Below are 22,688 nucleotides of genomic sequence, written 5' to 3'. Positions count from 1 at the left end.
TTTTCTGCCATCTCGTCCTCGCAGTACTTAGCGTACCGCAGGACCTCATCCATTTTCTTAGTATGCCAACAGATTTTATTGTCTTTTATCCACTGACAAATTTCAGGTCTTAAACCATTTACAAACCTGTAAATAAAGTGCGTCATATCTTTCAGGTCGATGTTGTCAATACCACTGTATGTTTTAAATACCTGCAATAACCTCTCATAGAAGGAGTGCACTGTCTCGTCCCTTTCCTGTGTTGTTCTATCTATTTTTGTCCAATCAGTTTCCTTTGCGGGCACCTTTTCTTTCAAATGCTGAATTACCTGCTCATATTTTCGCATGACATCCTTTGATGGCTCTCCAGTTTCCTTGTTTCTGGGGTACTCCTCACTCGGCCAGTCTATGTTTATTTTACACTGGGTCCATAAATCTACTGGAACCACAATGTCGAAAAACCCATCCAGGTCTTTCCACAGACATTTCTGTACCTTCACGAACCTCTCCACCTGCCTGTACCAGTCAACTGGTTTCTCTCGTAATTTTGGAAAATCGTTCGTGAAGGACACAATATCCTGCCTAGACCAGGGGACATGCACATATTTCCCCCCTGGAACTTCGCGCATGGGGCATAACTGCTCAGGCTTTTCTACCTCTCTTAAAGCAAACTCGGGAGTCACTTGTCGGGAGCGAACCTCTTCCCTCTTTTTCGCCCACCTGCTTCTCCATTTTTCCACATCTCCCCATTTCTGCAGTACCCCCATTAATTCTTTAATCTGCAACTTCTTCCCTGCCACATTCAGGTGTTCTATATCTTTGTCTGAGAAGTCTGCTCTGTACGGTTTCTGTAAGGGCTTGGATTTTGAGATATCTACCCCCATACTAACTGCTGTTTCGGTCAGTTTTTCATGGAGCACTCTGGTGTTCCTAGTAAAGCTTTTACATATGAACGACAATTCTTCCTCCGAGTAGGTATTCAATCGATCCAACCCCACATTTCCTGCCATTAATTCTTCGATTTCGACCCTCAGCTTGTAGAGGTCTAAAGGTTTTGTTTGCGGAGTCTGCTTCTCTAATTCACGACTCCAACTCTCAATTTCATCCGGAGTTACCAGAGAGACATTCCTAGTACCTGTTGCTGTCTCTAATTTAATTTCTTTTGTATTAAAAGGGTTATACCTCTGCTGTATTCCCTTTCCAGTCTGTTTGTTTGGCAATTCCAAAAACGCAACTTCAGACTCGCACTCACTGGACTGATCATCTATAATGATCGGTTCCTGTTTCGGGGTTGCCATGACTGGGGTCATAACTGGAGTAATCGGATTTCCCTGACCATTTCCGTATAACGGGACCACCGGTCCAATAGTTACTGGAATAGTCAATGCCTCAGGACTGGTATTTAACTGAGAAATTTTCTGAATTATTTCTGTTCTTTGTCTAGCTAGAGCCTCTTGCTCCTTTTCCACTAGTACCCTTCTTAGAGTTGTGTCATGTAATATCTGGGGGGTCAATGGAGGAGTAAAACTCGGGGCAGTAGGATGCGTTTCACTTGGTCCTCCCCCATAATTTGGTTTCGGGAATAAAGTTCCAGTATTAAAGGACCTGCGCTCTTCCCCATATGGAGGTTGAACAAAAGGCAGTCCTGAATTCGATGGTTTCTCTTCGCTTTCATACAAGGGTCGGGGAGAAAAGGTTTTCGTACGTGAATATTTTTCTTCCTGACTTGCGGGCACTTTGGGATATATATCCCTTGTTTCCGTCGGTTCGGGTTTTTCAGGATAGGGCAATACTTGACCACCCCCTCCCAGTCCCAGGGACCTGTCTTCTTCCTTTAGGAAGTGGCGTCGGGGAACATCTCCTACACTGGAAGGTCGGGTTCCCTCATTGTAAGGTGGCGGACTTCTGGTACAGATGTCATCTATTAGTTCATCATCTGAATCTCCCAGGGCCCCCCAATACTTACATTTTTCAGTACTTTTCTCCCCCGCTCCAATGTTATGACATGCCGGCATCATGGGAAACAGACCCTCAACAATCATGCTCTGTCTCCACTGTTTCATCCTTTTATCCCTGGACTCCTGTTTCTGCCTGGGGTACCACTTGGTCAAACCCTTGTCCATTCGGGGTCTTTCTCTTTCAAAAGCCTCAATCTCCCATTCCTCTAATGCCTCATACTGCGTTAGTCTTGGTCTGGGATGCAGTTCATTCATTCGGGTTCTTAAATTAAATAAGATCCTACCATTGAAAGTACCATCTAACGGAAAAGCCAATACTCCGTCATCTTTTGTGTACTTCACCCAATTCTCCAGCCACACACAGGTATTGTACCCTCGGTCAAACATCATGAATGAGGCGGGAGTATTGGGTGCTGGGACAAGAACACCTTCCCTAGATTTTATCGGTTTGTCCGTTTTAAAATAATTTTTCACCTTACTTACAAGGGACATTTTTCTCTTGGTTCCGTACATAATATCGTATCTGTTAGCCTTCCACTGATCCCTTTCAAACCCTAGATGCCTTGGATCAGGTCGAGTCTCTGTAGTCCGCGAGTGCCACATACGACTTTTGCGCTAACTTTGTTTACAAACTACCTCCAATCAAAACGCGCTTCAGAAAATTCGTGCAACCAATGGGTGCGCGACACAAAATAAGCTCCGCCAATGGGTGCGCGGCCCCTTCGTGAGACAGTTCCCACGCTCCGGCGCTCACCCCTCCTTTACAATTTCAGCTCCGCTACCCGCCCGCTGCTTCTACCAATCCCAGCGCGGCACAGAGTGACGTCAGAGGCGCTTCGCGACTGACTCCCTCCCTTCACAAGGTAACGGAAACTTTCTTTCTTTTAAAGTGCTCAGTGCTTGGTTATTTTACAACAAATACACATTCGCCACAGTGCTCAAGTGTCTAGACAGAGAAAGAATTCTTTTACTGCAAGTAAACTACTTCCATTTACTTTTCACTCTCTACGGGCAGATCTCTTCCGCCTACCCTTCACTCTAGCATCGGTGAACCTGTTATTCCCCTAAACTCATCCACTTCTTTCCGGGATATATTCCGAGTTTAAGGTTTCTCAGCGGACCCCTCTGCTTTCACGCTAGCTCCGAGGAACCTGCTACTTTTCCGATGTGACCCTTACTAGGTTACGCCACTATTGGAATTTTGCCAATGAACCCCGTTACTGTCATTTATTCACACATGTATTCAGAAAACCCTAGTTAGTGCTTCCCGGTTATCCTAACCTGCACCTAACTTTCCTCGAACCTGTGACCTCAGGACAATGGATTCTATTCACCACTTGCCCTTTCAATTCCCCGGGGAGTTCGGACAACAAGAAACAATACGGTTTACAAATGCATGGATTAGTACATATAACAATATAAGAACAAGAATAATAACAATACAAAAATTCATGAGTTTCAGCAGCGTATTCACAAGAGAGTGATCAGTTCCCTCAGAACAGCCGCTCTTATAGCAGCATTAATATAATAGCAGCTTCCGACTTAACTAGTCCAACTAATCCCTGCCTTACTCTCAACTAGTCCCTAACCATCCTCTAGCTACCAGAAAACTGATAGAGCGCGCGAGGTCACCCGACCAATAGTTTTCGCCGTTTCCGGCTTCAGGGCCCATATACTTTTCAAATCACCATATACATCGATCAGGTGACTTCACGAGCTCTATCAAGTTGATGTGTGTGTGTTCCCTGCTACCAAATTTCGGTGCACCCGACTTACCATCCGCCGATGCGGGTGCCTAATGACCACAATGAATCAGGGAGCTAGCTGTAAAAGAAAGGCAGCAAAATACAAACCCAACCAATAACATTCGAAATACTGTTAAAATGACCACGGACAACTGGAAGTTTTAAAATGTTTATCTAAAGTTCAATAATTTCTTGCATGAGGTACAGTAAAATAAGGCAATCAATAACCAAGATAACGTAAATCACATAAGCATGAAGAAATAATGACAGAGTAATCATCAAGGTACTAAATAAAATGTAGCGAGAAAAATACTATGCAAGTCAGTATTATCTAAACAGGGATAGACTAAGTGTGGGTGACTATAGGAGAGCTTATAATGAATAACACGCTTCACTTAAGGTGAATGGGCCTTTGAACAATCTAGGCAACGAAGTTCTAGACCATATCAGGAAATGACACACTGCTATGCAAAATATAATTTCTAACAAATGAGAAGACATAGGAATATACTTATGGAAAATATAAATGACTTTCAATAGTTGCAAAAAGGCATGGAAAATATCACATATGCAATGTTGAACTTTATTAAAGCAAAAGTTAGAAATTCAGAAGGTGCAAGAATTTCAAGAGGTTCAGAGCAATATTTACCTAGAAAAGTGTGGAAACCAAACCCTGGCCACGGGTCAGTTAAGGACAGGAAACCCTCAAGGAAGGATACCCCTCAAAGGACAGCAGGTGCAGAATGGACACCCAGGATAGGACAGGATACCCTCGGAATAGGAATCAGGACAGGACCCTCAGGACAGGACCCTCTTCAGGACAGGACCGGAACCCACAGTTCGGAAGCAACGCCTGCGCTCCACCCGCTCTGCAGCTATCGATCAAGACCCCGATTGGGTTAGCGAACTCCCAGCTAAGTGCCTTGCCAGCACTTTAAGGTTCAGTAGAACCTTAGTCTATGGTCAAATTCGGACAGAGTGCTCCGCAGCGCTCTGTATCTTCAGTCACCTATTGAGTGCGTTGGGTCAGTGACAGGTCAGCTAAACCAGACAAGTCGGACGGTTCACTAGGTGAACCCAGGGTAGATATACAGTTTGGGGACAGTGTACCACCCCCCAATGTTGCAAAGTATCAGAATCCCTCAATTTCGATTGGTCCTAAGGTAGGGTTTGGGTAACACACCAATCACAATACACGATTCGAAGCCTTCATTAACATATTTGGGTACCGCCTAGCAGGTTTGGGGTTCCCATGAGAAGTCACACGGCAAACAGTAGCGCAACATTACAATGTATCATATAAGGAGCCACATTCGCTGTTCTCGCAGGGCAGAGGTGACTTTCTCAGGAGCATCTCGCCCATCACTGCCAACTGGCTATGTTCCATCAGCCAAGGTCCCTCGTGCTGCCGAATGTCGCACAGGCGCAGAAGGGACCTCCAATATGGCTCTCCTCTCACTCAGACCCCCATTTCCCGCGGTACATGAAAAGTAAGCGAAAACAAATTAATACATAATAATGTCATTATGAAAACACATCACAGGGTTTGTACTTTTAACTCATCATCCAGAAATAAACTTATTGCATTAAATGTTAGCTACATTGACACGGACACAAGAGCAGTGGCACGAGCAGTACCACATGATAAGCACAGCTATGAATTACGCATGCGCATAACTTTCCCTCCACTTCTGCAGACGCGTCAGGACACGTGAGTGTGGCTGACGCATGCGCAGTAACTAAAATACAAGCGGCGGCCATTTTTTAAGGACACGGATTAATTCATTAGAAATACACATAGGCAAGCTTCGGGAACTTTACTTAAACTAAATATAAACGTTAGTAAAACATACACGGGTTACCTTATTACACATAAACGAGGTTCTTGATTTCGGCAAGCCGCAAAATATGCGAAGCTTTGCTTCATCACAACCACCTCTTAAGAGTCAACTTACTGATTTTTCTTAATAGCTGTTACTAAAGCTAGGTAACTGGAAAGGCTTCAGTAGTCTAGTTGTTTGGATGTCAGCCGGACAGATTCAGGTTTTCGACCTTCGAGGTCAATAAAAATACCTTTTAGGTTGGCTAACAATACACCATGGGGTGATTCCATTTTTCGTGTAAACTGCCACGATATGATATATTTTGTCTGCCTGCATTTAATGGTTTGTGTAAAGTCTTAATGATCTTTATCGCTTTATTTATGAGGGTTGTTTTCTTGTTTCAGCAAAAGTATCTGGATGCCATTAAAGTGTTTTCTGGCCCGTTAAAAGGAATAGACCTAGGTAAGAACTGTTGGCAATATATTTCATTAGCATGATGCGTTTAGTAGCCTGCAAACGTGCAACTACTGTCCATAAGAAAACAGTAGTGTAGAATTCGACTTGGTTCTAATTTTGATATTTTACATGATCACTTTCGATTCATCCCACACTCCCATCCCTACACTTTTAATATAGCGTTCACAGTGTGAGAGGCAACAATCTGCCAATGACATAGTTCATATACTAATCTGATAAAATTCAGGCAATTCACACCTTGTGCAGCCCATCAGCCGGTGTGTGTTTTATTCTAGTCCATCATTGGAGGAAATAGGATATATCCAGGGTTTAAGTATATAAAAAAAGACGCATCTGTAATGTTGCACCAAGTGGGCGCAACCACTAAGGCCCACACCTAGTACTACCATGATGTGTCTTTCCTCCCCTCAGGCGTATGTTTAATGGTTCAGCCCGACGTAGATACAGAGGGCACGTTCGAGAGCTAATAAAGAGCCCAGGGCCCTGGGCGTGGCAGGCAGTGTACTGACCACCAAAGCAACGAAGTGTGGTCTCTGATTTGTTAGCCCGTAGGCCTGACCAGAACACCACAGCATCCTACAGAATTGTTTGATTACATTAAACACATTAGAAAATGAGCATACTGTGTGATCTGCAATGCGTTCACCAATGAATGGGATGGCTCAATACCAGCTGCCAATTTGACTATTTCAAATGAAAATCTTGAAGAGCTTCTTAATTTCTAAATACGTATGAGAAGTGCCATTGAGAATATTCCCATAATCCTTTGGGTTTGGCGTACATACCTATGTACATTTAACACATACTGGTTTAATATTGTGTCAAGTCGACACTCTGGTCCACAGTACCTTTCTCTGCAGGTGACAGCCTGTCTTTATTGCAGTTTGTAGTATTTGATCTGCAGCTGCATCGTCACTGGCAGCTTTCACATCTAAGAGGAGAAGGTGCGTACCATAGTTTTGGAGCCCTAAATGAGTTGAAAGTGGGGTGAGGAGGCTGGCATTATAGCTATTAAACATTTAAGAAGGGCTGAACACAGCTAATATGCAAGCATTCCTTTATATGCAGCACGTTGGGATCAAATGAAGCAGTCTCTCCGTTCAAACACTTGGTAATTAATAGTGTATTGCAGTAATATCAGGTTCCTGCCGTGTTTTAACCAAGCTGCAACACAGACAAACGGCTTTACATTTTGAATAGAGGGCCAGGGTGACTCACAGTGAAAGATTGAAAACCTTTTTTTTTTTTTTTTTCTTTTTTACTCTGCTTTTACATGGTATTTCCTTAGTAGCAAATGGTGTGAACAATATATGTGAGAAAGTATCTCTTTTGCACGGTTTAATGAATTTGCAAATTGCCGATGTGTTTTGTGACCATATGGAGATCATGGAATCCCAAGGTGAATTGTAATATCGGTTTAACCTACAGCGGAGAGTATTTCATAGCTTATCATACATGGTCACATCTACACCCTTCACACAGACTGCTTACATCCATGGTGTCTTACTCCTTCAAATGAAGGAGATGGTATAGTAAAGAAGTTTTAAGAATAAAATAGAATCTGTACTGCAAAATTCAATAAACCTAAAAATAATTACAAACAATATTAGTATCAGTTTAATGCAGGTCAAATGTAAAAAATGCTGTAGCTCACATCAGAAGGATGATAAGCCAGTTCACATTTCTTTGTGCTATATTAATGCTCTGTGACCTGCCTTTCACCTTGGCTGTTGACTTTGGCGACGTGACGTTACAACTCAAATGTATTACAGTTTAGCAGCTATGTCGTTTCGTTACTACATGTGACTAGAGGTGTCACAACTCGATTATATTAAGGACATTGGAGACCTATTTTAAGCAGGGATTGCAGGCTCCCATGAATTATATAAGTAAATTAAAACCCTTTAGGGGTTTCAGCACTCCCCCTGTTGTATAGCATTTTAGGACCCTAGTGTAATTTTCCTGATTCATGCCCTTATATAGGTATAAATCACCATGTCCTAATATAGTCCTAGAAATCATAACCCAATTTAGACATAGCTCATGCAGTCCAAATACGGCATGGCTACTTCCACTAGTTCAGAAAATCCACAAAGATTTCTTGGAAAACTCGGCTTCAGCAGTTAGGGACTTTCCCTTGCTTGAATATTGATTTGTCCTAGAACTCATGGAGTTTTCAAAGAAATGACTCTTTGATGACATTATTATGTCCACCTTTACGTCAAACTCGGCACCTTCAAGGTATAAATATGCCCACACTTGCTCAAGTAAACACACAGTGGTTTTGAGCAGTTCGACTATCTACTTGCCCGACGCATTTCGCTACAGCAAGTGCCGAAGGAAGCCGACCCTCCAGCAGACGCACTGAGAGAGAGACTGTCTTTTCTCTTGCTGTGATATCCAGCTCCAGGGTTTCCAAGCTCCCCTTGTGGAATGTTGGGAAATATAGCCCTGAGACAGAGAGATGCCAGACCTCCTTCATTCGAATACCAAGGTACGAAGCTGATTAGACCCTAAGAGAAATCTTGGATAGATTCTTGGCAAAAGAATACTAAACTTATGCTACACCACACTTACTTCTTCCCTCGTACTAGACTTGGGTTAGGTACATCGGGGGTGGCATATTTTAGAAGCACCAGTTGAGTACTTTTAGTCTTTATTTATTTATGTATGTATGTTATGGCTTAGAAACCATACCATGCTGTTACAGTATTATTTTATAATACTCTTCTTGCTGTACGCGTTATACTTTACAGCCAGTATTACGATTGTAGCAGTTTGTTTCTTCTGCATTAGAAAGAAGACTGTCCAATAAATACTTTAATTGAAAACGTCCGTCTCTCTATTTCTCTGCACCTATGGTGAAACGAAGCATGCACGAATGACTTAGTAAAATATCAATTTAGTAAAATATCGACTCTGAAGATCAGTTTTATCTTGGGGAAACAAAGTTGTCATGTTTACGCGGTTGTCAGAAACTAATCCCTTCTTTTGAATTCGAGAACTAGTGATCTCTGAGCTAGCTGGCACTAACAATTAAGTTTAATATATTCGATAGAGACCTAGTAGACATAAGTCCTACGCCACATCTATAGGATATATTATTCCAATGCGCAGAGCCTATTGGGAATATAGGAACTACACTACAAGGTGCCCAACGTTTGGTAAGTGTAGGAAGGTAGATCCCTGACTATGGTTGCCCCCAACTTTTTGCCTGGTGTTTTGCTGGTTTTCTGACTTAGTTGACCTGGGGCCCTGCTATTCAGGACCCCAGGCCTACTGCTCTCTCTGTAAAATGGATTCCATGTACCTTAGGTACATATCTAAATTGGATACTGAGTCACCTTACCAGTCCCTGTACAGTGTACCTTAGGTACCCAGGGCATAGGTGTACCCAGGGCCTACCAGGGGCTGCAGCATGTATTATGCCACCCCTGGCTGGCCATCCAAATCTGACACAACTGGCTGCTTGACAGCTGGGGCAAGGTGGTGTAATCACCCTTTGCTTTAGATATAGTATACCTATATCTAACCCTAAAAATGGACACACAGATCTCCTATCAGTCACTCCTATGGCAGGCCTTAACAATCCTGAAGGCAGAGTGCTTGGAATCGTGTGAGATGGTGCTCTGGCATGAGCTGAGCCTGTCTGCGGCTTTCGGGATCCATCCCTTAGCCGTTTCCATGATATCGCATACCATATACTCTTAAGTGCATTATAATCCTCGCGGTTATATGCCAACTCTGGTATCGCTTTATCAAAACATGTCGAGTAAGGTGTCATACGAATTGGAATACTAACCCCTCGCCAATTCTGGCGACGGGGTTAGCATTCCACCCTTCTAGAGGGACACGACATGTATGTAACCCCTAACCCCGGTTAAAGTCAAACAGAGCCTCAGCTCCACAAAATGGATGCTGCCACCGAGACACAAGTCTGCCCTCCTGCTGCTGGGAGTCCTCCCAGAGCAGGAGATAAGGACAAAGGGTTTCCTGCCAGGGGCGGTGCCAGCACCGTCCCAGACAGGGTTTTGTGTATTGTAGGTAGGCAGGGCTTTAGAGGAAGGTGACTGCACGTGGCACCCCGGTGCTCACTGTGCATAGGCTGGCTGGAACCAGTTCCAGGGTCACTCCAGACCCTGTGCTGGGGAAAAGCCCGCCAAGGAAGTGGGTGTAACCACCCCCCTCCTAGTCCCACCCCTAGGGCAGGACTTAGTCGCGTGCCAGCCCCTTTTTACAGGATAAAGGTAGGAACTGGCCCCCTTCCAAATCAGATCATCTTTGAATCCTGAAACTACTTTCCACGAAAGGAACTCAAGACTTCTTCCTAAGATTTCTCCCTTGTGACTAAGGAGTAGTCACCCTGCATCCGCAGGCACCATCTTAAGAACACTGCGGTCTGCTGCAAGTCTCTCCTCCGGATCAAGACTGCCCAGCTCGACGAGAACCGGCTTCCCTGGCACCTCTGACCTCTACCTACATCATCAGTCACGCTGAGATTCGTGGGTGCGACGAGACCTCGAGGGACCGGCCATCGCCAAGACTGCACGACTTCTGCACAGCAAGCCCACCGAGTAATTTCCTGGTGAGTGCTTTGGGGTCCGAGAAGCCCCCACCCTGAGCAGCTCCAGCACCGAAGAGCAGCCCCCCAGCATCTCCACGATCGGCGTGGGGCCCTTCTGCTTTCTGCTGCTCACCGCGTTGTTTGGCTACTAGCCCGCTGGCTTGTGGCCTTCTGAACGACGCCCGACGACAACACTGCTGCTGGTCTGGTTGCTCCAGACTGGCCCTTGCTTCCCTCCATCGGAGAAGTACCCTGGACCCTCCTGGTCCGGCTAAGACGCCATTGTAGGTCCACCGCGTGGGCCTTGCATTTGCCAAGGCTTGTTGCCCAATCCTGGGTCCAGCGACGTCGACAGCAAGAACCTTCGTGGGACAGCTCGCACCTCCATCCTGGTCGCCGACAACGCCTCCTGGTCCGAGAGACTGCAGAGCCCAGCAGCGCCCACTCACCTGACTGCGGTGACTTCGCCCGGTGCCATCCTGGTGCCCACTTAATCACTGGCTAGTGATTCAAGAACTTGGTCCCCTCTGCTTTCAGGTTTTCTTCTTCCTTGATCCAGGCTTGGATCCATCGAACTTTTCTTCACTGGTCGCCTGCCAGCAACTTCCTTCTTCCAGGCTCCTGGTCCGGCACGAGGATTCCCGACGTCTTTTCAGACCTATGCAGCTGCAGCCCCTGGGCTAGGTAACTTCGGCACTTCGGTGTCCCAGCATAGCCTCACTATCCAAGGGTCAGGATCCACTGTCGTTTTCTCCCTACCAGGTCGGGTTCGCCCGTGAACACTAACTTTGCCTTTACTAGCTTCCATAGACTTTGTCCCGCATCCCGCGTGAGAGTGCACACTCTGCACCCGAGTCCCCTAGGTCTCCTAGAAGTAATCTAACGATTCCCTAGTCAAGTCCTAGCGATTCCAAAGCCTATTAGTACGGTACTTACCTGCTAGTAATTTCGCATTCCACTTTTAGAATATATGGTTTTTCGTGCCCCTCGGGCATTTGTGTATAACGTGCTAACTTAAGTATTTTCATAAGAGTTTTGTTGTGTGCTTAGCACCCTGTCCTCATAAAGAGTACAGGGTTGTTGTGATTCTAATAAATACATTGTTTATTTTCATAACACTTGTGTGGTGTCCTTTCACTGGGTGTTCAAGGGGTAATGTGATGGTAAAACAGCTGGCTTAACACGCCCTCTAGAGTCTTAGCCTTAGACTGCTCGTATCCATGCTACTAGGATAGCTGGTCTATAAGGTTGACTTACAACCAATCATCAATAAGGGTTGTTTGGACTGATATATAGTGATCACTAGAATAGTGAACACTGCACATCAGGCCAACTTCTCACAGTAAGGCACTAATTTAACGCTAGATACTAGAGTAACTCAATCGTGCTTTTCACAGAGACCCCTTTTTCGCGTAAATACTCCAATAGACGTCTGGAGTGGGTGAAAGGATAAAATCCGCCGTAACTGTATTGGTTTTATTCAACGTTGAAGGATACAGTGTTCCAAAAATATTGTGCACCTTATCTTTGTTTCCTTGAAACTTGCTCTGCAAGACTTTCAACAAAATGTCGAATAACGACAATGACGGAACCGTTGGAGCTGCAGTAAGTGCAGCCCATCCGGGTTTAGACGCTACAAGTTTCCAACAAGACAATGCGGATGCTATAACCAACCTGGAAAATGTACGGAAAACAATAATAGCTATAAAGCTTATAGAAAATGGCCTATCACCAAGAGGTGGTAGGGTTATATTTGTCACAGAGGCACACGAATATCGACAGACAGAGGTATTCTATTCATGATTATCTTCCCTGAAGCAAATCCAAGAACACGTGTGTTCCACTTCTACAAGATAGAGGAACCTCCAGCGGAATACATTCCTTTCGAGGTCATTGAAATTCCACTAACTTACCAAGAGCATCCGCTCTGGTTTAAAGGCGCCCTACAACATCAAAATCACATTACTAGGATCAGTCCACTATGTAGACCAGGAGCAACATGGCCAGTACTAGCCAGCTATATACCACATCCTGACATTGAAAGAATGACCGATGTAGAACTGTTAGCTCAGCTAAAACAATTAATTAAAATACATAGACAATTGGTACAATATGTCATGCGGACTCAGTCCAACCCTCAACCAGGATTCCACAGCAAACCCCTCTTCAAGGGAGCACAAACACAATTACACCACAGACTATACAATCATTCATTGATAAATTACCGACAAAAATGGAACAAATTCCATTGTGGTTAGCTCAAATAATTACTCAAATCGAGGCAGTATTTCCCGATAGTACACTTCATGAGAAACACAGGAGTCTTAACAATGTGTTTACCAATCGGGATCGCACGACATCTGGAGGACTGTGACACTTGGGGTACAGTCTTTGCTGCGATTTACACAAAAACACATGGTGTTCCATCCATGGCGGTAATACCAGACATCCTGAAACAGATTCAAAATGAATACGGGGCAGAGCCTGCTTTAAATCTCGGTATGAAGTTACTGAAGGATTTCAAACATGTCTCCGCTATAATATTAGCAAATATTAAAGGTGAAGCAGCATCCGTGGCAATCTGTGAAAAACTAAAAGAACTTAATGTAACTGAGCAACCATATGAACTGGCCAGAATAATAGAAAAATCCTATGAAGAACTAGGAAGGATAGTTTGGATGGGAAACCAGTAAAACCCCAACTAACAGAAAATCCTGAAAAAGTGTTTATTAAAAACACTCTCTCTACTCCTAAAAAGAAGTGCGAAAGTACTAGACAGACACTTCCTAAGGAGAAGCATTCTCAATCAAGAGGAAGGTCTCCTCAAAAGGGGACCTCTGAAAAAAGGTATAACCTCAGAAACTGGGATAATTTGAGAAAACCTGATAGATATCAAGATACAGATACACGTTCCTCTCGTACATTTCCAACTTCCTCACAGAAATCTGAAGGAAGAGAACGATCCGAACAAAAATAAGAACGCGCAAAGTCCAAAGACGATCAACACGTTCCCAAAAATAAGAAAACTCAATTCACCAAGAAGATGGTAGCAAGTCTAAAATTCAGACATGCCGAGGATCTTGAGGACACAACTCAAGAACGTGGATTGGGCCCAGACAATGCTGGACATCGCAGCAGAAGTTACCATAGCTCGCAAGATCCTGAAAGATCATCCCGGGACAGTGGACCTGAATGAATACATTCAAGTTGAAACTGCCGAAACCAGGGTTAGTGTACCCCATAAGTTATATGAAGTAACACTCCGGATAGAGGGGGACATAACTAGAAAAATAAAAGCACTCTTTTGGGAAAAACTATCTAAGGGTTATGACATCCTTCTGGCTGAAAAAGACTGGCCACCTGAATTTGTCAGGGAGTGCCCACATGGCGAAGAGATCATTATGCCAGCCTTCTCCAATCCTATTCCTATTCATAAAAAATACACCTATGCCAGAAAATGGGCTGTGGCCCAGGCTCCAGCCATGTGGGATGGGATGAGGACTCTCCTCACCATTAGATCCAGTTAAAAAATCAACCTACTGCTCAGAGGCAGTATCCAGTTAAGCAAGAAGCTAAGAAACAGGTCAGGGAGATCTTAGATCAACTTGAATACCAAGGGGTGATTGAAACATGCACCTGGTCCATGAACAATCCTTTGTTTCCTGGCTCCAAACCAGACGATACATATCGTCTAGTTTTGGACTACGGACATTTAAATTCTTGTTACAGTACAAAATGCACACAGTGCAGCACTGATGAATAACATCGTGTGCAAAAAATATAAAACCACATTAGATATTTCAAACGGTTTCTTTTGTCAAAATATACCACCTGAAAGCAGGTACTTGACCGCTTTCTCAATTATGGGGACACAGCGTCACTCTGTCGTCTCCCCCAGGGATTCAAGAATAGTCCAGGGTTATTTTTAGCCAGAGTAACAGAGTTACTACAAACATATGATGATGATGAGGCATTATCGTATGTCGATGACATCTATCTTACAGACGATGATTTGGACAAGCACTTGAACAGGGTGATCACTATAATACTTGGCTTTGCCTCTGAAGGGTACAAATTCAATTTTAAGAAATCAAGAATTGCCCACCTCAGCGTCCTATTCCTAGGATACGAACTTTCAAGTAAAGGCAAAAGCCTGGCAGCAAACTTTTTAGAAAAATGTGCCCTGCTGCAACCTTCAAAAACACTGAAAAACCTACAGTCAGTTCTAGGATTCCTGAATTTCGGAAATACTTACATTCTTAATTACGCAGAAAGGGTTAAACCTCTCTACGAACTAATCAAACCTGATTTCAAACCTACTAATTGGACTCCAAAAGACTTGCGTTCAGTGCAAACAGACATGTTAGCAACAACCCATGTACAGACACGCGTAAACGTATGCAACCTTGTAATCTGAATCATCCTAGGGAGATGCGGATTCACGTACTTCACCTTTAATAAAGGTGAAAAGGTACCAATAGCTTACAAATCACACTTGTACACACAAGCTGAAATGATATTCATTACAACAAAATAAATTCTGACAGCGGTTCAAACTGCAGTAGCAAAAGGGAGAGCCCTCGCGTAGGGAAAACGCATAAAGGTCGTTACTCCTGTACCTGCCTTCGAGGCAGTGACAAAAGCGAGCATTCCAAATGCAAAAGATTTACACCTGAGATGGATACAATGGGTTAATTCTCTTGCTGCAACAGACATTGAATACTTTTTTGACCCCTACTTGAAAACTCAGGAATTTCTACAATACGAACAAGAATGTCCTCTGACCACTGAGATTCTGCCTCTAGAACATTATGGATGTATAATTTATGCAGACGGATCAGCACAACCCGCAATTGGGGGAAAACAAGCTTATAGTGCTACGTGTGCGATTGTCAAAGGTCGCTGGCATGATGGTAAATTCAGACCTATGGTCACAAAAACTCAATCTCTTGACTGTACAGCTCGGCGAGCTGAACTACAGGCTTTCAAGATTGGGCTCAAATACCGATTGCAAATTCCCCACACTCGTAGTGTGCGATTCGTATTACTGCGTCCAATCTTACAATGAATATTTGCAGAACTGGGTTCAAAACGGTTTCAAAGATGCAAAAGGTGGCACGATTAAGCATAAATTGCTTTGGGAACAAGTATTTCTGTTACAGAAAGAATTAAAAAAGACTTACGTGATCCATACACTGAGTCATCAGCCTGATGGCTTTCACTTTGCAGGGAATTCATTGGCTGATGAAGCTGCAAAGGCAGCTGTGCAAACTGCTTCCGTAGCTGCAATCACTCGTTCAAAAACACAAATAGATGGTGAAACAATGCTAGCTGTCAATGCCACAAGCAAAGGCTGCGGTGCAGCGTTACCTCTAAACTATCCACTCAAATATTCATACATAATTGATGCCAACTCCGTTCCCTTTGGTCGAATCCCTGGAGTGGGGAATAGGGTAATTCCAAACAGGAATCGAAGAGGTGCTTTGATTCAAGAAGCACATATGGGAGAGGGTCTGATTCATCAAGGGATCTCAAAATCTCTACTAGAGTTAAAAGAGATGTAGTGGTGGCCAGGGATGAATGCCCACATTTACGAATTTGGAATTAATTGTGATGTCTGTTACAGAGATCACAGCTTAGAGAGCCGCCAGATTCCTGACTACAGTGTAGCCAGCACAGTGCAGACACCATTGTTAGATAGCATTAGACTATCCAGACGTCCCTATGGACAAAAGCGGTCCCACAACTATAAGGACAAGATTCATTCGAATGTGCCTCAGCACTCGGCTGACGCCAATACTGTTATAAAAGATTTGCGAGTCTTTATCGGCACGTACGCAATCGGCACGCTATATTCTGACCAGGGTCCTGCGTTTAGCTCTTGAACTAACAAGGAGGCCATGGCCAGCTTGGGCGTTGCATTGCAGTACTTCAGGCCATTCCAGCCTGAGGGAAATGCGGTAGTGGAAAGAAAAAAACGTGACATAAAGCAATCTATAACAGCTAGGGTATTCGGCTCGGGTGACGGGTGGGTCAAACATCTAATAAGTGTCCAACGTAGTCTTAATAATCTTCCAAGAAATTCTCTGGGTGGAATCACTCCATATGAAACCTTTTTTGGTACTAGAATGATGGTCGAAAACCTCGATCGTCACACTTCAGTGGTAGAACAAAAACCCTTTGATATCAAAGACCGTTTGGCTGTTTTGCAGGCCTTAAATGAAACAAGAAGTCTAAGCAACACCATACAGAAGCCAACAACCACTGAAGACAACCACCTGTCCCAGCAAGACCCGTCTGGATTCCAAAGATTGGGGATCTGGTCAGAGAGAAAATAGCGGATAAGAAGGAATTTGGGCCTTCTTACAGAAAACCAGTACCTGTACTAGCAATCCACGGATCAAGAACAGTGTTACTGCCGTCCCTTCCTGGAAGAAAGGAGAACCGGTTTGTATCAATTGACCTGGTAAAACCACACCATGTGGCCGATAAGTAGTAGGCCCAGTGGGCTCCCAAGATGTAGCAGACGACCAAATCTTGCTACTATCCAAGAGCTTCAAACTGAAAGATTAATCACCTTTGAAGAATCTGCAGTGAGAAAAGGACTATGCAACAAAGCCATGGAACTTGTGCCTCTTGAAACCCAAATAACAGTTCGTCAAGAAACTCCTGTCTACAATGATGTAGCATCTGACTATACAAATATGTCAAAAGAACAAGCAGCTCCAGTGATTTCAAACAATCCGGATGCAATACCAACAATTGATAGAACTGCCTTTCAAGGAACAAGTAACAGAACTTTTTCTCCAGCTTGCAAATACATATCTGGTTTCACCAGGGGTTGAATTTTGGATTGTGTAGGTGTACCTTGTCTCCTTCTTTGTCTCATTCTTGTTTTAAGTTTGGGAAAGCTGATAGATGGAAAATATAGTTTAATGGACACAGCAAGTAAGAACATCAACTTGCTCCTGAAGCCACACAAATCATCTCATCGTGAACAAAGAGACCTGTCGTCAGTAAACATCACCTACCAGGTGGTGGACAGAACTGACTATGACATTTATGGTCCGGTCGAGCTGTTGAAGATTCCACACCAATTTAAGGTTTCCTTGAGTGATTTTGTTTCACCCTGTGCATTTTCTGATGATTCGGACTTTGAGACTGTTAATAACCTGACAGATTTAGAATTGGCAGCAAAATGTACAAAACATGAATACTTAGAAGGTTCATCAGATTATGAACAAATGTATTGTTTTAATCATTATGGTCCCCATTATTTGCACAAATCTGCAAACCCTAGAAATGTTTTAACTTCTAATCAATGGGAACATTGCCCAACTCCACCAAAGGGTAGCGCTAGAACATTTTATGAAAAATTTCCATACTGCTCAGGCTTTAATGTCACAAAACCAGAAACATTTTCTTTTAAAAATGTTAATAAGACCGGAATGAAAAGTATGTTGACTAATACTAAGCAAATTTATTCTACAACCTTTTATGCTCGATTGTCCTCATTAGGTTTTGACTTTTGGAAAGCCAACATTGAGACAAACTGTCTGGGGCACAAAAGACTGGCAGGTGCAAGGTTTAGAAGCCTTATTTCGAGCCTGCATCATCCCCGAACAAATATTTTTAAATGAAACTGTTCAACATACCTCTTGTCTTGGCCTTGCTAAGATAAAAGACTTGAATAAACCGTCCATACCTAACCCGCACCTGATAGTAATGGAACTACAGATGAGGAGGTAGACGTAAATTATATTTTACAACAAAACGGAACTAATCCTGATTGGAAAAAATGGTTAATCTGGCCCACAGACACGAATAACTGTCAAGATAGATTCCTGAACAACACACAAGGGTTTACAGTAACTAGGCCAGATCCAAGAGATATCATGGAATAATAACAACTTGCAGTGTAGGAAAACTGTGTCTGGAGTGGCTACAAAAATCCGCACTCCCAGATATAAAACAACACTTAACTTTACTTAAAGATGTCATTGATTTGAGAGAATTCTTACTAGGACCTCGCAAACAACGTCATAAACGTTTCATATTCGCCGGTATTTACGCTGCTTATAATGAAGCATGGAAAGTCACGCAAATGGAAACTGCAGAACGAATATGGAAAAATTATCCTATTAATTTAGAGAAAGCGCTCTCTGTAGTTGACAATGGGTTAACAACTCGGTCATCCAGAATGTATTCTTTGGACAGCATTGGATCCTCTGCCATAGACATAATGGAACAAGACTTGCTCATGTTACAACATGGACAGTTTCAATTGCGTTCTATAATGCTGCTAGGCTGGACGTTACAAAACCTTTGTTCAGGCTATGTGCCTTGACGTCTAATCAACACCACGTCATTGTTTACTGGATTTAACCTTACAGATAAACAAATCTCTTTGGCACAGAGGGGAGCAGACTATACTGTTCTGAGCATAGAAAAAAACTGGAAAGATTACCATTAACCGTTTCTGAGAAACCAGCCGTTAAATGGATAATACATGGCACCATCACGATACCAGTGACTATTTTCCAGTTTCATTATTGCTCAACACACATACCAGCAGGCCTGTATGAAAGGTTGGGTAAAGAATACATAAAGTCGACCTGGGATTTACAATACACACACAAATGTTGGAGTGGGGAAAAAGAGGTATTACTTAGTGGTAAAAATGACAAAACCACACTGAACGGTACACTTCTATGTCAGGGTATTAATTTACATGGAGTCTGCGATGGTTCTTCGACCAGTTTATCCTGCCACCTGCAGGGTTCCCCGGCAGCAGTGATAGATCCAATTTTTTGTCCGCTTTCCAATGGAAGCTACATAATGCTGAATGATCACAGCTGTTGTGGAATGATGCCAGGAATAGCCTATCTCGTTAGTGTGTCAGCCAGGGTCACTTGTTGTATGCAAGTATTGTTTCCAAAAACTAAGACAGACGGGGTGTCGCCACTATGGCCTTCACTGAACATCTCTTCTATACGAATTGATACTTTAAGCAGAATGAAAGCCATTCTTTTACAAAAAACTGCTACTGACCTCGTCCAGAGAGACGTATGATCTGCAAGTTGCAAGGTCCTCTGCAGAGATACTTGCCTTATTACCAACAAACTGCCCCATACATTTCGCAGAAATGTTAGGTCGTATCTCAAACATGTCTGATACCAGTGGTATTGTACATGTATTTAAGACTATTTTTCCTGGAATGTTAGCACCCTTTGAAGCAGTCCTAGGCATTTTTCCTAACTTCGTGCACTCTATGTTCGGCGGCCTGCCTCTCATCTTGGGACTCGTAGCAGGGACACTATTTTTGTTCCTTCTGCTCCGATATGGCAAGTCTAGTCACCAGCGATACCCAGATTACCATTGAGAACACTCTTCTGGCAATGCAGTATCGTGAGTGCATAACACAGATTCTTAGCTTGGCTCGTTTGAGAGATCTGAATACCACGTGGTTCCTATCGTTCAGACCAATCTGGCAAGATTGCATCTTACCTGTTCTACGATGCCTGCTTTGTGGAGAGGAATGCGTGTTGGATATCTGTCTAACACTTCCATCAGCATGGCCAAAGGATGTTGACGCTTTGCTTGGTTCGGTAACGGCTCATGCATTGTGTTGTCCCCAGCGGCTACCAATCCTGATGATTGCATTCACTTAGGTCTCACCGGCAATTCCAGCTGAGGGTGAGATACGTGGACCAACAGGCACACCGGTACCATCTACTGCGAACATTGCTAATGCGACTGATGCTGACGGCGATGCTTCTCATCTGTGTACGATTGAGCTACTTAATGAAGTGATTCAACTTTCACCTACTGTGGTAGACGATTTCTTAGCTTAGAAGATTTAATGTTTTTCTCCTGACACCGAGAATAACTTTTGAAATTAGCACACAGCGTTCTATCAGCTTTGAATTTGACCTTTGTTTTTCCAAACCAAAACTTCCAACTTTGGAACTCTATTTTTCTGCGATTTGAATTGACTTTCCTTTTTTTTTTTTTAATTTTTTTTATTGACAGACTGATAGGGAAGACAATACATTGTACATGTAAAAAAAACAAACATTATTTACATAGCATATACAGCGCATTCCCTGACGGGCACAAATTCCATTTTCCACTTAGAACACAGTATATGATAGTTCAATGCATACATATATAAAATAAAGCGAGGAAACTAAAAATATAAAGCCAAAACCAATACCAATGTAAATTACTATACATAAGTAGGCGCAGGGCCATCAATAAATTTGTCCCATACTTTCTCGAATTTTTGTAAAGAGCGAGCTCCTCTTAGTTTAGCTAATCCTTGCTCCATAGAGTAAATTTCATTAGTTAGAGACCACCATTCCCAAATATTTGGAGGTTTGGGACTTATCCAAGCTCTGGCCAGTGTGAGTTGTGCGCAGGACATGAGTATCGTTATCAGAATAGACTGGGGATGGGAGATAGGATGTATATCCAATAATACAGACGATATGGTTAGAACTGGTAAACACATTTTTTTGATTTCCAAGACTTTAAGTACGTCCCCCCCAAAAATCCCTTAATGTTGGACAAGAAAACAACATGTGTCCTAGGTCTGCTGCATGAGCAGAGCATTTGGGACATTTAGACCGATCCCCTTGACTGTTATTCAGGGACCACTTGGAAATCTTTTCCGGCGTGTAGTATAGCATACATGTAGTACGAAACTGTTGTAATCTTAAACTAGATGACCTTACAGCACTGTTAATATTAGCTAAAGAGCTTGTAATTTGTTTGAAGGTTATATTTAAGCCAGTTTTGTTACTCCATTTTTCAGCTAGTTTTGTACAGTCATCAGTTTTCATATCGCAGAAACATTTGTAAGTTTCACTTATTACTGATTTGTTTTTACTGGAATATGAACAGTTCCAGATGTCACAATCTAGAATATTATGTAGTTGTTTCTTTCTTATAAAAAAATCGCGTATTTGTATGTATTTAAATCTCATTGTTTCCGTTATATTGTAAAGAATTTGAAGAGTATGAAAATCCAGAAGCCCTTGTGCTCCATATAAATCTCCCAAAGTATTGATGCCATATATAGACCATCTACGGGCCATTCCGTCATTAAAAATTCCCGGAAAGCCTGGATTGCCCCATAGAGGTAATTTCGGATGATAACAAGAGGTTTTGCAGTAAGCCATAATGTTAACCCATATCCTGATTATATCTTTGGCGGTCTTAAATTTCACCCTCTTGTAATAATTAGGATCGTTGGCTCGCAATAAAAACATATTTGATTCAGATTTTAACAGAAAGATATGAAAGAAAAAAGTATCTTCAAGTAACAAAGATCGAAGGCGCCTAATAAATGAAGACCAAAAATATAACTTAAAATCAGGGAAGTTTAAACCACCCTTGTCTATATTGTTTTTAAGAAGCTTCAGCGATCTTCTTGCCTTTTTGTACCCCCAAATAAAACTACTAAATATACCATTTAATTGTAAGAAAAAAGTTGTTTAGACCTAATGGGATGGATCAGAAGAGGTAAAGGAATTTTGGTAGTATCTTCATTTTAATAAGGTTAATTCTGCCGATTAAATTCAAAGGCAGTCTGTGCCATTTTTTAACAGGACGATAGTAGTTTAATTAGTTTATTATAGTTAAGGTTATTTATTTCGCGTATTTTAGATGTAATTTTAACACTTAAGTATGTGGCTGACTTACAGATCTCAGGGACGTTAAGAGCCGGTGTATAATTAGCTATAATTTGTGTTTTGTTTATGTTTAGTTTATAACCCGATACTTTGACTCTTTCCAAATCTAAACTTTGGCACAAAGTAATCTGCTTAAAGTAGAACTATTCTTAGAGAACAAGAATACTTCCTAGAAATGATATTGACCTTATCCACAAACCAAAACAGATTATATATTCGGCTATGGGATGGTCTCGACCTTTTTTCTGTATTCAGAGCCATTTCATAAATGTAAGTTTTATGATTCATTCAGTTATCATTGCCAATATCATACTTTATGCTTGAATCGAAATCATTGCTTCTAAATGCGTATAGTACAAATGCTCATTTTATGTGTACAACCATTTTCAAAAGCATTTTATGCCTTTTTGGGTGGGATTGTAATCGCATGCTTTAGATATGTTTTA

General features: G+C 42.6%; 1 protein-coding gene across 2 annotated transcripts in view; it reads left to right on the top strand.

Moving 5' to 3' along the window:
• ELAC2 (elaC ribonuclease Z 2) overlaps window positions 1–22,688 on the top strand; it is a 397,407-nt gene that overhangs the window by 79,624 nt on the left and 295,095 nt on the right. For both annotated transcript variants that reach the window (XM_078654722.1, XM_078654723.1), the window contains exon 5: window positions 5,910–5,967. In XM_078654722.1, coding sequence (XP_078510848.1) covers window positions 5,910–5,967 — 58 coding nt within the window. The remainder of the gene's footprint in view (window positions 1–5,909; window positions 5,968–22,688) is intronic.

This window comes from Lissotriton helveticus, chromosome 7 (genome assembly GCF_964261635.1).
Source record: "Lissotriton helveticus chromosome 7, aLisHel1.1, whole genome shotgun sequence".
NCBI lineage: Eukaryota > Metazoa > Chordata > Amphibia > Caudata > Salamandridae > Lissotriton > Lissotriton helveticus.
Note: the sequence above shows the minus strand (reverse complement) of the source record. Positions and strands in the feature narration are given on the sequence as shown.